Source organism: Sciurus vulgaris (assembly GCF_902686455.1).
Source record: "Sciurus vulgaris genome assembly, chromosome: 3".
NCBI classification, from domain to species: Eukaryota; Metazoa; Chordata; class Mammalia; order Rodentia; family Sciuridae; genus Sciurus; species Sciurus vulgaris.
The window spans coordinates 17385351-17401349 of NC_136463.1; the positions used below are offsets into that span (position 1 = coordinate 17385351).

Consider the following 15999-nt stretch of genomic DNA (forward strand, 5'->3'; position numbering starts at 1 on the left):
GCAGTTGGTCCCTATCAGAGGATTAATGTAATGATTAGGTTAAGAATTCCATAGCCAATCATTTCACCTCTAAATTTTCTTGCATTGTCTCACACATGAGCTTTTGGGGACCCCTAATATTTGAAACCTAATAATTTGTTTTCTCCAAAGTAGTTGGCTATGAACTTCTTGGTCCAGACAGTTACTGTGTTGTTCACAATGGCGCCCAACCCTCAGGTAGCCAGGGAGGAAAAGATGCCTTGACTTTAAATTGTTTAAGGTTTTATTTGCCAGACCAGAATGTTCTCTGGGGTCAGAAAGAAGGAGTCAATAAAGCATCAAGTAAGAGATGAAATTAAGTGGTCAATTCATTCAGTCATCAGAGATCCTAAAACATTTATATTATTTATGATATTTTAATAGATTTACAGTATTTTCCCAGGTTGTTGTTGTACCTCAAACTGTAAGTTACAACCACAATGGAGAATAAGTGCTTATGTAAAAAGGAAGAAGCATTGAATTAGTAAGTGTACGTATAGGAAAAAAAGTGTATTATAGTCTTGGTAGTATAACCTATATGTAATAGTAAGGGCCCTGTCTTCATGGAGTGTAAAGAAATACAATTAAAATTACCATATGTACTAGGAAAGAAAGGAACAAAGATGCTGTGAGAGAGAATAATAGAGTAGAACAAAAAAAATCTAAACTGGGTAGGACAGAATATTCTGAGGACATGATATTGAGGCTGAGGCTTAAAGGACAAATAGAATTTATCTGGTAAAAGAAATATGGGGAAAGTACTTCAGGAAGAAGAGTAATACATTAGGGTTTCCACTTTAATCACTTAGTTGATATTTTAAAATCATCTTCTGTATATTTGATGCTTTTCAAAGAACAATAAAGGAAAATATAAGATCTGATGCTTCCCTTAGAGGCATAAGACATAAATAGAATAATCAATGTATTAATGTGATCCAGTTATTATAATGAAATGCCACAAATTTGATGGCTTGAACAAGAGAAATTTATTTTCTCACAGTATCCATGATCAAGGTGCCGGTAAATCAGTTTCTGGTGAGAGCTTCTTCTTGGTTTGTAGATGGGGCCTCGCACCATATCCTCATGTGACCTTTCCTTGATGCACATGCACAGAGAGAGATTAAGCTGCCTGGTGCCTCCTCTCATAAGGACACTAACCCTATGAGATGAGAGCCTCACCTTTATAATCTCATTTGACATTAATTACTTCCTCAAGACCCCATGTCCAAATATAGCCACATTGGGGGTAGAGTTTCAATGTATTAGTAGGGAGGGACCACAAACATCAGTCCATCTGGTGTGGTGACGCACACCTGTAATCACAGCCACTCAGGAAGCTGAGGCAGGAAGACTGAACGTTGGAAGCCAGCCTTGGTAACAGACCCTCTCTCAAAGAAAAAAATAAATTTAAAGATTGGGGATGTATCTCAGTGATAAAAGTATCCATGGGTTCCACTCTTAGTAATGTGCACACACACACACACACACACACACACACACACACACACACACACAAACTAGTCCCTAACATCCATCAATAAATAATAATAATAATGATAATATAAACAAAATTAGTGAGCAATAGTACCCCTTTATCTGCTGTTTCACTTTCTAAGGTTTCAGTTACCTACATTCAACTGTGATCTGAAAATATCAAATAGAAAATTCCAGAAATAATTAATTCATAAGTTTTAAAGTGCTCTTCTGAGTAGCATGATGAAATCTGATGCCATCCTGCTCAGGACAGGAATCATTCTTTTGTCCAATGTATCCACACTGGATGTGCTACCTGCCATAAAGTAACCAACTTGGTTGCAGTACCACAAGTCCTGTGTTCAAGACCTTATTTTACTTAAAGGTGGCTCCAAAGCCCAAGAGGAGTAATACTGGCAATTCTGATATACCAAAGAGAAGCCACAAAGTCCTTCCTATAACTGAAAAGGTGAAATTTCTTAACTTTCTAAGGAAAGAAATTGTACATGTGGTTGCTAAGATCTATGTCAATAATAAGTAATCTATCTGTGAAATTGTGAAGAAGGAAAAAGAAATCTATGCTAGTTTTCTTGTACCTCAAATTGCAAGTTACAATCACAATGGATAATGAGTGCTTGGGTAAAAAGGAAGAGGCATTAAATAAGCATGTGTATGTGTAGGGGAAAAAGTATATTATAGATTTGATACTATCCACAGTTTTAAGCATCCATTGGGACTTTTGGAGGATATTCCCCATGGATAAGGAGGACTACCATATTCTACTAATTCAAAGAAATGAATACTAAGTACCAGGTGTGGTACGCAAAACAGAAGGACCTCTGCCCAGTGGAACTTAGAGGCAAATGAGAAGTGGGCATGGTAAAGGGTGATGAGAGTGATGACATCTCTGTGCCTTGGGCAACTGCAGGGACAGCCAGCTTTCCAGTGGGTCCAGAAAGGCCTGAAGATGTATGCCTGGGAGAAAAGCAGAGACAGCTGGATGAAACGTGGAATTAAGTGTCCTGGGCCCAAGACATAAAGAAGAATGGAATTATGGCATTTGCCTGTAAATAGATAGAACCGGAGAACATCATGCTAAGTAAAATAAGCCAGATTCATAAAATCTAGGGTCTACTGTTTTCTTTCATATGTGGAAGCTAGAGCAAAGTAAGGGGGGAAAAGATGGTGGGTACTGAATATCACAAAGAAACAAGCAAGATCAATGAAGTAGAAGGAGACTTAGAGTGTGGGGAGGAGGATCAGAAAAGGGGAGAAAATATGGAATGAATTTGACAAAATTACACTATGTACATGTACAAATATACCACAGGGAATTCTATCTGTTAAAAAAAAAATATATATATATATACACACACACACATATATATTGTTTTAGTCAGCTTTCTTCACTGCTGTGACTAAAGGACCCGATCAGAACAACAGTAGAGGAGGAAAAGTTTATTTGAGGGCTCACGGTTTCAGAGGTCTCAATCCACAGACAGCAGGCTCCATTCCTCAGGGCTCAGGGGAGGCAGGATGTCATGCTGGAAAGGCATATCACCAGGGACTGAAAAGGAGCGTGGCAGAGGCAAGTAGCTCATATGTTGATAGGGAAGCAGAGCAAGAGACTCCACGTGCCAGATAAAACATATACCCCAAAGCCATGCCCCAATTTCTACCTCTTCCGGCTACACCCTACCACTTCAGTCACCATTCAGTTAATCCCATCAGGGATTAATTCACTAATTAGGTTAAGGGTATAATCCAATCATTTATCCTCCAACCTTCTGCACTGTCTCACACTTGAGCTTTAGGGGGATACCTCACATCCAAACCATAACATTTATACATACATATATGTGTGTGTGTGTGTGAGTATGTGTGTGTGTGTGTATAATAAAAATATTTAAATAGATGACTGAAAGGAAAACCAGAGAAAGGGTACTAGGGAGATGGAGGAGGAGGAAGGTATGACACCAGGGACTAAAATGAAGTAAATTAAATTCTAACATGTATTTTTACTAAGAAGTGTTCTGGGAGAGAGAACAGTACAAGCAAAGCCTTTGAGGTAAGAGTGGGTCAAGAAGTCCCACGCAGCACCAGACGTGGTGGCACATGCCTGTAAACCCAACAACATAGGAGGCTGAGACAGGAGGATCACAAGTTCAAGGCCAGCCAAGTCCCACACAGCTGGAATGTCAAGTGTGAAGGGAAGATGGGTGAAACAAGGTTGAACAAGGAGGTGGAGTCTAGAACTGTGAGCACCTTCTAGGAGGAGCTGTTTGGGCTATAACAGGAGGGTGATGGGAAACCCTGAGCTTAGGGGAGGGGAGGTAGGGTAAAGAAGATGTTCTGACAAGATCAAACTTATTTTTGGAGGGAGGAAAGACTAGAAGCAGAAAGAAACACATAGGTATATTTAGGAGATCAAATTGGTAGGTCTTCGTGACGAAGATGTTGGGGTTGTATAGAATCAAATATGCCACCTCAAGATATGTTACTTTGGTGCATTGATTATTTTTAAACACTTTGAAAAGAGCAGATGCAAGAAGGACACTCTGACCTTCCTTTTTGCTGTCCTTGGTTTTTTTTTGGGGGGGTGGGGAGGACGGATGTGACACTGGGGATCAAGTCCAGGGCCTCTCACATGCTAGGCAAGTGATCTACCACTGAGCTACGCCCCCAGCCCCTGACCTTCCTTTTTATTCTTAAAAGCAGGAGGTAAAACTTCCACATGAAAGCTGCTCTCCCTGTAGGAGAAAGACGTCCACCAGAGATGGAGTTGAGGCCAAGAGAAGTCAAGTCGAGGCCAGTGCAAGCCTTGCTGGGTAATCCCTACCTTCCCGTCACTCTTCCACAATTAACTGCACTAGCACATCCAGGTTTCTCTTGCCACAATTTCACAATTTTCTATTCTTTGTCCAACCTCGAATGTATGTGATGGGCTCTGTTTCCTTGGATCTTCACCTTTCCTGTGAAGTGTCCCCTGTACATGTAAAAATTGTTAAATAAAATCTGTATGCTTTTCTTCTGGCAATCTGTCTTATGTCTGCTTAAGCTCAACCTGAAACCCTAAGTGGGTAGAGAAACTTAACCTCCTCTTCAGGGTTGAAGAAAATGATTGGTTTCCTGATTGGGCAATGGAAAAGTTAGTGATGTCTCAAACTGGAATAGAAAATATTTCAAGAGAATATAGAATGAGCATGCCATTGTGAACAAGCCCCATGAGGCATCCTGATGCAGATGTCCAGACAGCAGTTAAGCACCTGGGTCTGGAGCTCTAATAAGTGTCTGCCTAGAGAAAGGACTTTTTGGAATGACTTGTAAATAGAAAGCAGAGGCCACAAGACGTGCTTAGGAAGAATGTGTAGGGTAAGAAGATGGTCTAGAACAGCCCCTTGAAGCATTCTAACGTTAGGGGGCCTGGCACAGGGGCTGCAAAGGAAACACAAAGGAACAAGGCAGAGGAGGAAAAACCAGGATACTGTGTCATCAAAGTTAAAGAAAGAGGATGAAGTGACCCAGAGGAAGGAAGAAATATGGTAGGGTAGGAGAAGCCTCAATGTTAGGTAAGGAGGACACAAGGCCACATGCAACTAGGACAAAATGAGGGGTGTAGACAAAAAGGGCTGAAGAAATGCAGAAAATGAGTACACTTACTTCAAGCTATGTTTGAGTGGGGCCTGTACCTTGCCAATAATACCAAGTCTAGCTTTTTGAATAGTTTCCCAAATGCCTACAAATCTGATGGAACATGAAATAGATCAAGAAGAAGGCCAAGGAAAGAAATAATTTGCCATTTGGGGGATAATGCTTATTGTAACCCAACTCTACTCAGCTGCTTAACATATTGGATAATGGATGACACCAGGATGCCCAGTGGTTACTAGATGGTATAGTTAAGTAGGTCAAACAGGAAAAGGCAGAAAGTAAAAATGCCCTAAAAGACTAAAAGATCTGAACAGTCAGGAAAAAAAATCTTCTTTCAGGGGTGTTGTTGTTGGTGGTGGTAGAAAGCTTTAGGCAAATCCTAAGCTTGTAAGTCAGAGCACCAAGCATCACAGAATCTTAAAATGCTGATTCTACACACAAACACATGTTCACATGAAGTATCATTTTTATGTATTCTCTGTGATAAAGGCCTACATTTGAGTTTACAAAAAAATATCACACAAAAACTGAGTTGGCAGCATGTTATATGAAAAAAGAGCTCAGGGTGTAAAAGAACCTAATTTGGCATGAGTATTATCATGTGGCTGCTATAGAATGTAAATATAACTCTAGTTTACTTTAATAAAGGTATCCAGATAACAATATTGTCCTACAGCATTCTGAATTATTGGGATAAATCGGGAGTATTGTGTTCCATTAAAAGGGTCAAATTTCACAACTGATCAACAAACATGTGAAAAAATGTTCATCATCTCTTGCAATTAGAGAAATGCAAATCAAAACTACTTTTAAGATTTCTTCTCACTCCAGTCAGAATGGCAATTATCAAGAAGACAAGCAGTAATAAGTGTTGGCGAGAATGTGGGGAAAAAGGTACACTCATACATTGTTGGTGGGACTGTGGTTTGGAACAACCACTTTGGAAAGCAGTATGGAGATTCCTAAGAAAACCTGAAATGGAACCACCATTTGACCCAGCTATCCCACTCCTCAGGTTATACCCAAAGAACTTAAAATCAGCATACTACAGTGATGCACCCACATCAATGTTTACAGCAGCTCAATTCACAATAGCTAAACTATGGAACCAACCTAGATGCCCTTCAATAGATGGATAAAGAAAATGTGATACATATACACAATGGAATATTACTCAGCCTTAAAGAACAATGAAATTGTGGCATTTGCAGGTAAATCAATGGAACTAGAGAATATTATGCTAAGTGAAATAAGCCAATCCCCAAAAACCAAAGGCCAAATATTTTCTCTGATAAGCCAATGCTGATCCATAGTGGTGGGTAGATAGGGAAAAATGAGGGAACTTTGGATTGTGCAGAGGGGAGTAGGGGGAAGGGTAGGACAGTGGGGATGGGACGGACAGTAGAATGAAACAGACATATTACCCTATATACATGTATGAAAAAAATTTTTTTTAATTTATCACCATCAATGAAAAATTTTTCAATACCTCAAAAAAAGTAAAGTAAAATAAAATAAAAGGGTCAACTTTTAAGAGACATCTTTTACCAATATCTTTTCATTTCCACTAACAGATTCTCTCATCTCACACCTGACATAGATCATTTCCAAAGATATCCAGCTATCTCTCCCATTGCACATGCCTTTTGCAGTGTTGCTTTACCACTCTTTTCATCAAGAGGTGGAGTCTATTTTTCCCTCCTGATGAATCCAGGTTGACCCTGTGTCTTAATTTGACCAACAAGAAGTGATGGGTTTGACTATTACAGAGGTAGGACTTCAGAGGCCCCACAGATTCTATTATCACCCACTTGGTTGCAAGCCACAAAGTCAAGGGACTGTGGCTAAACTACTGACTGATGAGAGGCTCTGTGAAGAATTCAGGGGCCCTAGACACCTGAGTGAATCTATCTTCCAGCCCTAGTCAAACAAATAACAGTAATGTTCTATGTCTGTGTTCAATATGGTGGTCACTAGCCCCAAAGGTCTATTGAGTCTTTGGAATGTGGCTAGGGCATCTGAAGAACATTTTTAATTTCATTTGATTTTAACTAATTAAACTGTAAATAGCTAATGGTTATTATATAGGTCAGTAAAGAAGTCTATTCCCAATCTAATTTATCCAGCATAATTCTGCTAAAAGAACAGAGCACAGGGCAGTCAAAAATCACCTTAGCACTTGCCTGTTGTGGGGCCACAAGTACATAATCAGTATTTACAGATGTGTAGTGGAAAAGGATACAGATCTATCAACTGGTGTTTTTTTTTAAAATCTTCCTCCAACATCACCCAAAGAAAGGAAGGGACAGCTCTAACTTCATTTCACATGTCCAGACAATGGAATGTATCATGAGTCCCAGGTCTAGCCTAGAGAAGTACTAAACAGATTTTTTTTTTTTTTTTTTTTTTCTGGTACCAGGAACCCAGGAGCACTTAACCACTGAGCCATATTCCCAGTCCTTTTATGTTTTTTTTTAATTTTTTTATTTTGAGACAGTGTCTCACTAAGTAGCTTAGGGCTGCTAAATTGCTGAAGCCAGCTTTAAACTTGAGATCCTCCTGTCTCAGCCTCTTGAGCAGATAGGAACACAGGCGTGAGCCACCACTCCCAGCTGTGAACAGAAAATTAACCTTCAAAAACTGTTTGCCTTGTCTGTTGAAAGCTACAGTTTTGATAGATTCCTGGTGCATGCTTTTGAGGTGGGGCGAGGAAGTAAGCAGAAAGGAAATGTGAAAGTGCCTTCTTTCACATCCACTAATGGACCTAATTTCCTTGATCATTTTTTTCAGATTGTGTAAACAGAAGCTAGAGAGATGCCTAAAAAGCTATAGGTTAGCACCAAAGACAAAATTCAATACCAGGCCACTGGACTTATAATACTACACTCTTTCCAACACACCAAATGGCCTCTTCTATCAAGAATAAAAATTTCGAACTGCCTTTTGAGATTATTTTCGTCATCTTGTCACCTCAGTAACTATTTTCAATAAATGCCTTAACTCTTTACCAGACTGACCTCATCTCTCCTGCCTTCACTTACACTATCTTGTTTTTTCTTCTAATTACACCTATCCTTCAAAATCCAGTTTAAATCTTTTCATCTTTTTTCCTCTTATTAATCCCAACTAATTTATCTCGCCTCTGAATTTTTACATCATTTATAAAGGGCACCACATAATGTAGCACTCTTTGTTACATTACTTTACCCTAAAATAGACCGTAATCACCTCGAGGACCCGCCATCCTACAGTATGGAGAGCGTCAAACCTCCCAAATTTACCCCAGAGCTGTAAAGAGGTATTTCTGGAATGGATAATGATCTAAATAAACTCAAAAGACAAACACTTTTTGGTTAATTCAAGTCAGCCCCAAATTGGGGTGTTTTACCCTTTGCTCTCTCTACTCTGACCAGCTAATCCAGAAATGGGGGAGTAGCGATTCCAGACTGCAACTCCGCCACGTAACGATCCCCGCCCGATCCGCCGCGCCACGCCCAGTCTGCTGGTTGCCTATTGGGCCGGACAGCGTGTAGCGTGGACGACTGGGCGTGGCGTGCGTGGGCGAAGGCGTGGCTGAGAAGAGAAACCTACGCGTTGGATCAAACTCGCTAGTTTCCGGTAACCTTCGACAATTTCCGGTAACGATCGCCTTCTCGGCCGACTCACTTCGTGTATTTTCGATCTCCTTCGGGCCTTTCCGTCTTACTTTCGCCTGTATCTCTACACTTCGGATATTTCCGTGTTCCGCTCGGAGGTACTCGGCAATCGCTCGGCCTCCCCCATCCCCCGGTAACGGTCGCTGTTGAGTTTAAATGAGCCGGGGCTGGCGGGGCCGGAGCCGCTACGGGGGGGGCCTGAGGCACTGCAGAAAGTGGGCCTGAGCCTCAAGGATGACGGTCCTGCAGGAACCCGTCCAGGTAATGATAACCCCCTTCTCTGAGACTTGGCTCGCAGCCTCAGTCAGGAAACCGCGTATGGCCACTTCGCGGCCTGGTGCGGCCTAGGCCTGGCTGCTTCTCCCGCTTCCCCGCCTGCGGGTCCTGCCGTTCTTCCGTCAGTTCCGAGGCCTTGCCCGCGACCTAAGCCGTGTTACCTCTGGCCCTACCTTACCTCCACCCTCAATGTGAGCGGCCTGCGGGGGTAATGCCTGCTTTTCCGTCGGAGCCCACGTCCGCCAGCCCCTCCTGCGAGTCCAGGGGCCTGGCCTGGCGCTTGGGGTGGGGGGTGAGAAATGAGGGCCCGAAAACGCGCCCCAGGTGCTCTCTCGCCAGAAGGATGATTGAGAAGCACATTTGAACCGAGCTGGTACGATCTTCATAATGGTGGGGCAAGTTTGCGGGGTTTTTCTTGGTTTTGTTTTTGTTATGTGATGAGAGGGTAGGATCGGTATTTTTAATACTAATTTCTGTTTTGGTGCCAGACAATGTAACCCACGTTGTCTTTCTCGCTCAGTGGATTCCCCACTGGACAGTGATGATTTGAGACAAGAACTCCAAGGCCCCGGGCGCCCGAGGTGCGAGCACCTATACAAGGGAAGGGAGTGGAAAGGACGAATCTGGGTTTTTCCATTACCTGTGATGAGGATCAGAAATATTTCATGGTGCATGTTTATAAGACATTCAGGAAATGAAAGATAAATGATGTTTTTTCCATCCATTTCACTAACCTCACAACAGCAAGGTATGCTTTGACGCACAGTGCTGTTACCAGGGAGGAAACCCTATTGGATTTTAAGTGTGTGATGCAGTGCCAAGTCCTTTTCCCCACTGCCATTTGGAGAAATTGAATCTTTTGTCCTTTGGTGATGGACCAGGTCTGGAAGACCTTCATCCCACCATGTGATCTTTGATTTGGTCAGAAGAATTGACCTCTGTCAACTGCTGTCATTGAGTCATGGACTTTACTTTGAAGCTATAAAGCAAACCAGTTTTAGAAATTTCTAATGTGATCTCAAATAAATATTTCAATACATTACTACTTTTATATTTCCTTAGTTTTCTTCACAGCATGAAATGCTCACTTTTCCAAGTTTGGCTTCATTTCCAGCTCTTTATGTATAACAGCTATTAGTGTTTGAATTAACATAATGCAGGATTGTATCTTAGGAAATTTACCTGTTTCTAAGTTGTATCAGTTCTTCCAAAGCTTTTTTTTTTTTTTTTTGAGACCCAACATGAAATTAAATGGATAAGTAGATAACTTAAATTAATTTCTGTTTCATATTCTCATAATTTTGTCTTTCTGGCCCTAAAAGACTTCTGAAGTGATAAAGTAGTTGCAGTGATAGCATAGAATAACAATTTTATAGTCATTTCAACCCGTATAAAAGAATGGCTGGAAGAGAAATATGCCTATTCTAGATAGTACCCATCATGTCCCCTATTTTTCCTTGAAGTACTCTCAGAAATAATACACTTAAATATTTTTAAGGCTTAAAAATCAAATTTGTGTGTGTCTCTTTGTTTATTTCCGTCCTAATGCAAGCTTGTCCAATTAGATTTTGGGATGATAAGTTTAGGATATGAGTAGGTGAACCCAGCGAGATGGCACATGCCTGTAATCCCAGCAGCTCGGGAGGCTGAGGCAGGAGGATTGCCAGTTCAAGGTCAGCATCAGCAACTTAGCAAGACCCTGTCTCAAATTTTAAAATGATAAGGACCAGGGACTTAGCTCAGTAGTGAAATAACCCTAGGTTCAATCCCAGTACCAACAAAAGGGGGAATATGACTAGGTGAGAATTTTGGTTGTAATTTTATAGTGTAAGAAGAAGCCAATTAAGAAGGAATCTCTAACAGTGGGAGGAGCAAGCAACTTTGACCACAGTTATAAAAATCAACTGATCAGGGATAGTATTGAAAATGGGAATGAATTAGTAACTAAGAGAATAAAAATAGGATGATATAAGTTAGTATAAAAAAATGGTGACTGATTCTATATATTTGAAAAGGAAAAAGTTAGAAAATAGTTTCCTTTCTTGGAATGCCTCAGACTTATGGTATTACTAGGCGTAGGAAAAAGTTGACAGATAAAATGAGCAACTGGTTTTCTTCCTTGTTCTTTAAAGTTTTAACATGGCATAGCCAGTCTGCTATGTTACATATATAAATGGAAGATACATTGGCATAAGTGAATTGAATGAGTGCTAATTTGGATGTTTATAAAAATTACCTGATAAAAGATGACTTTGTAAAGAAGAGGCAGAAATTTCATCTTATTTATCACTTTTTAATTTTATCAATTATTCCCAGGAGTAAGAATTCACAATTAGAAGTGTTAGATAAAGTTGTAAACAAGCCTTTTAAAATGACTTTAGTAAGCAATATAGTAATTGGATACTATATACACAGTATCATTTTGAAGCTGTTAGATAGGGAAAAAGTACTTTTTGACTTGGAATAAGGTATCTGTGGACACCATCTATTATTGATTCAGAGAGTACCATAGTTTGGCTACTGTAGGAAAAATATGTTGGGGAGGGGAGTACCAAGAGTAAAAACAGTATCCTTAGAGATGAAGGTAATATAGACTAGAGTAGCAGTGTAGTAGGAAAGAAATAGATAAATTTTTAAGAAATGTTTTAGAGGTAGACATTCAAGAAATACTTGGGAGGGGTAGAACGAATGAGACATGGAAATTGATTTTATGTGAAGGTGGGGTGGATATCAAGAATGACTGTGTGGTGGTGCACACCAGTAATCCCAGTGATGCAGGAGGACTGCAATTTTGAGGCCAGCCTTAGCAATTCAGCAAGACCCTGCCTCTAAATAAAAAGGGCTATAATGTAGTTTACAGGTAAAGTGACCCTAGGTTCAATCCGCAGTACAGAAAAAGAAGAAAGAATGCCTGAATTTCGTTTTGGTGGTGCTATTTAAGAAAAGAGAATCCTTTAGGGATGGGGCAGATGTGAAGGAAGGCAATTAAATGTTCTGTGAGACTATCAAGTAGAAGAATTGAGGTATAACTCCTAATCGTATGAGGAGTTAGGCTTAACAGGAAAATGGGACTGATGTTACAAGTCAGTTTGTTTTTGATTGCACAAATAACAATAAAGGAATTGGGGAAAAAGAACTCTTTTTAGTCCAGAAGAATGGGAAAGGCGTCTTAAAGGAGCATAACTTAAAGCCTAAAATTTTGGAAGAATTCGAATGGATGGAGATGAGAAAGAATATTCGTGGCACAGAATGGCATGAGCAGAATCCCAAAGATTATAATGTGGTTTAGGGAGAATAGCAAAATATTGTAACTTTGACTTCAGTGGGAATTGAGAACAAGAAGAAGGTTTTAATAGCCAGGTAGAAGCAGGTTATAAACCTCCAGGCCGAGAGGTTTAGATTTGATGTGGTAATGAATAACCATTATATGAGCAAAAGAGTTTTTGAGTAGAGGAATTACATAATGAAAGCACTGCTTTGGGAATACTAATCTGCTGCTATTGGCAAGGAAGAAAGAGGTAGGAATTAGAGAGATACACATGTTACTAGAATTACCCAGCTACATGGTACCAGAGTTTCTTAATTTGGGTACAAAATTTTGGGCAAGCTAATGCTTGTTAGAGGGGAGGATGGGGTAGGAGGGAGTACATTATAGAGCATTTTGCAATAATTCTGGCCTTTACCCACCAGATTTTCCTTCATTTCCCTCATCACTAACATGGCTAAATGGGGGAGAAGGATTTGCCCAGATTGAAAACCAATGATGTAGACTTAAACTAAATTAGAGTTCTATACATTAAATTAAAATATATACTATAAGAGACCACGGTGGTGTCTTGGATTTTTTGTTTGTTTTCCTTATAACTTCTTGTATCAACTGAAACTTTTATTACTCATTGCTGTTATGGTCATTTGAAAAGCAGCTGTTTTCTTTTTTTGACAAAAACAAGAGCAAAACAATGTATAGTAGTAACATTTAAGTCTAAGTACAACTTACAGATATTTGTTTACATTTAAAATAATATTTCAGGTTTAAGAATAGCAAGTAAGGAATTTTGCAACCTTATGCTGTTTACTTTTCAATTAATGAAACCAAGGACTAAGCCATTAATTCAATCAGTGACATTTTTCTTAAACATTTTGTGGGGATAAAGGGAGGGAAGGGATGTTGCTTTGTTTGGCTTCATGACTTTTTTTAGCAGCAGTTCCTACATCTGGCATTAATTTGTAGAACTCTAGAGGCTGATGCATACTGAGTACTGTTCTATTAGGAGGAGACCTACACCATCAGTTGGGCAAAGGTAGATGAATAACCAAGAGCTTATTTTAGCTCTGTTCATCATCAGCTACCAATTTGTAGTGCCTCAAATAGTAATCTGATCTCCACCCCATGCCCCAAAGAGAGACACCATCTCTCAGGTATTTAGAGGTGATTGTCAGAGTGGGGATGGAAGCTATAGGTGGGGTTCTATAAGTGGCGGGTTTAACTTCTGGATTTATAAAAGTTTGTGTTGGCTGACATCACTATCTTTCTGATACTTTTAAAAATTGATAATAAAAGACTGGGTGTAGTGCAAGCTTTTAATCACAGCACCTTGAGAGACTGAAGCAGGAGGATCACAAGTTTGAGGCCAGCCTCAACAATTTAAAGAGACCCTGTCTCAAATAAAAAGGACTGGGGATGTGGCTCTGTGGTAGATTGCCCCTGAGTTCAATCCACACTATCATCACCCCCCACCCCCAAAAAAAAATTAGTATTAAAGGAATGAAGTTCTGAGTAAAGCTTAATTTAAACTCAGGAAAGGATAAGATTCTTGAATATGATAATGTATTGTCTTTCATTTCTTTAACTTTGAAAAGTAAAAAAAAAAAAAAAAGTGGCTCAGGGGCACCTACTTGTAGTCTCAGCTGCGCAGGAGGCTGAGGCAGGAAGGTCACAATTTCAAAGCCAGCCTTAGCAAAAGCGGGATGCTAAGCAACTCAGTGAGACCCTGTCTCTAAATAAACAAAAAAAGGGCTGGGGATGTGGCTCAGTGGTTGAGTGCCTCTAAGTTCAATCCCCAGTACCAAAATAAAAAAAAAAAATTTTTTTTTAATTAAAAAAAAAAAAAAAGAAAGTGGGGCATATCTGTAATCTCAGCTGCTGAGGCAAGAGGATCTCAAGGTCAAAGCCACCTTCAACAACTTATTAAGACCCTGTCTCAAGGGTTGTTTTGTTTTGTTTTGTTTTTCCTTTTAGTGGTACATGGGATTGAACCCAGGGTGTTGCACATCCTAGATAAGTACTCTTCACTGAGCTACATCTCCAGCCCAAGACCCTGTCTCAAAATAAAAAATAAGGGCTGAAGATGTGGCTCACTGGTTAAGTGCCCCTGGGTTCAATTCCCAGTATAAAAAGAAAAAAAGAAAAAAAAAAATTTAGAGTTTTGGGACTTTATAGCTTTAGTGTATATGTGTCAAATTTTCCTGTTAATCCTTAGTAGTACTAAAGTAGCTGGTGAATCCCTTGGGTCTTATATTTGGCTTATGCGTTTTTTAAAAAAGCAATTGTAGTAAATAGACTAGGGAAATTATATGTTACATGATAGAAATTATAAATTATTTTTATTGGAAAGGAAAAGATTTTAAATGTTAAATGTATACCAGTCAGTTTATTAGGAGCACTATATCATCCCATATACCACACAACAGCATCTAGAAATAGAGCTCCATTTTTCAGAGGAGGAAATTGAAGCTGAAAAAAGTAAAATATTCCCTCAAAATCATACTACTAAAAGTGGTGGCACACAAATTTGATCATAGATTGCCAACATCAAATCCGCTACTCACCATTTTCTTTCACGTAGAACAGACTTAAACAAGTAGGGTCTGAAGAAATCTTCAGATTTCATAAAAGAGCAATGAGATGGTTAATTATTTCCTTTTTAGAATAATTCTGTTTATCACTGAGTTTCAATATAGACTCCCAGAGTACAAGAAAATACAATAAAGGATGAACTGGTTGGAAGTGGGGCACAGTGGCACACACCTATAACCCCAGCTACTTGGGCAGCTGAGGCAGGAAGGCCGGAAGTTTGAAATCAGTCTGGGCAATTTAGCAAGACCATGTCTGAAAAATAAAATAAAAAGGACCAGGGCTGTAGCTCAGTGGTGGAAGAAACATTTGCCTAGGTGTAGACAAGGAGACCCTGGGTTCCAGCTCTGTCAAAAAAGAGAGAAGTAAAAAAAAAAGAAAAGAAAAAGAAAACGAGAGAAGTAAGCACAAATTGTACCATACTACTGAGTTTGGTGGTTAGATTTTTAAAATAAGAACAATGAGAAGTCACTGAAGGATTTTAAGTAAAAGGGTAATATGGTCAGATCTGATTCGTGAAAAAGTCACAGGGAGAGAATGGCTCATAGGATGGAAAAGAATTCAGAGAGGCCAATAAAGATACTACTAAAGTAATCCAGGTGAAACTATGGTCTGCCTTACAATTGTAAATGTTTTTGGTGTGTCTTCCTTTCAGTATTACTACAGTTGCATAATTTAAGTTAGTGTCATTTTGAAAAGTACTTGTCTGTGTTTGTGTGATTCCGGAACCCTAGGCCACGCCAGTACTAGAAGACCAGATATACTTTTGGGGGGATTACAATTTAGTCAGGTACTTAGCTAGACTTTCATATGCCTGTCTTTGAAGTAGGTATTTTTAGTCTTTATTTTGTAGGTGATTAAAGCTCCTAAGTGACTTGGTCATTGTGATTAACGAGAGTCAAAGGAATCCTTTATATTAAACTAAGAAAAAAAGAAAAGAAATAATTGCTGAGTCAAATTAGTTTCGCATACCCTTTAGCCTACTGTTTTCTGAGTGATAGTTTTGAAGTTGCGCAATCCAAATGTTGAAATTCTCTGAGAATGCTTTGAGTTTTTCACAGTTTTAAACCA

At 39.5% G+C, this 15999-nt stretch overlaps 1 protein-coding gene across 6 annotated transcripts in view; it reads left to right on the plus strand.

The window, feature by feature from the left end:
- Window positions 1–8891: 8891 nt before the first annotated feature.
- Window positions 8892–15999, plus strand: part of CDC27 (cell division cycle 27) — a gene marked incomplete at its 3' end in the record, with an annotated part of 57801 nt that continues 50693 nt past the window's right edge. For 2 of the 6 annotated variants that reach the window (XM_079134953.1, XM_079134956.1), the window contains exon 1: window positions 8893–9059. In XM_079134953.1, the coding sequence (XP_078991079.1) occupies window positions 9033–9059 (27 nt within the window). In that variant the 5' untranslated portion in view covers window positions 8893–9032. Of the gene's footprint in view, window positions 9060–15999 lie in introns of all 6 variants that reach the window. The other 4 variants (XM_079134952.1, XM_079134955.1, XM_079134957.1 and 1 more) reach the window with 3 other exon arrangements.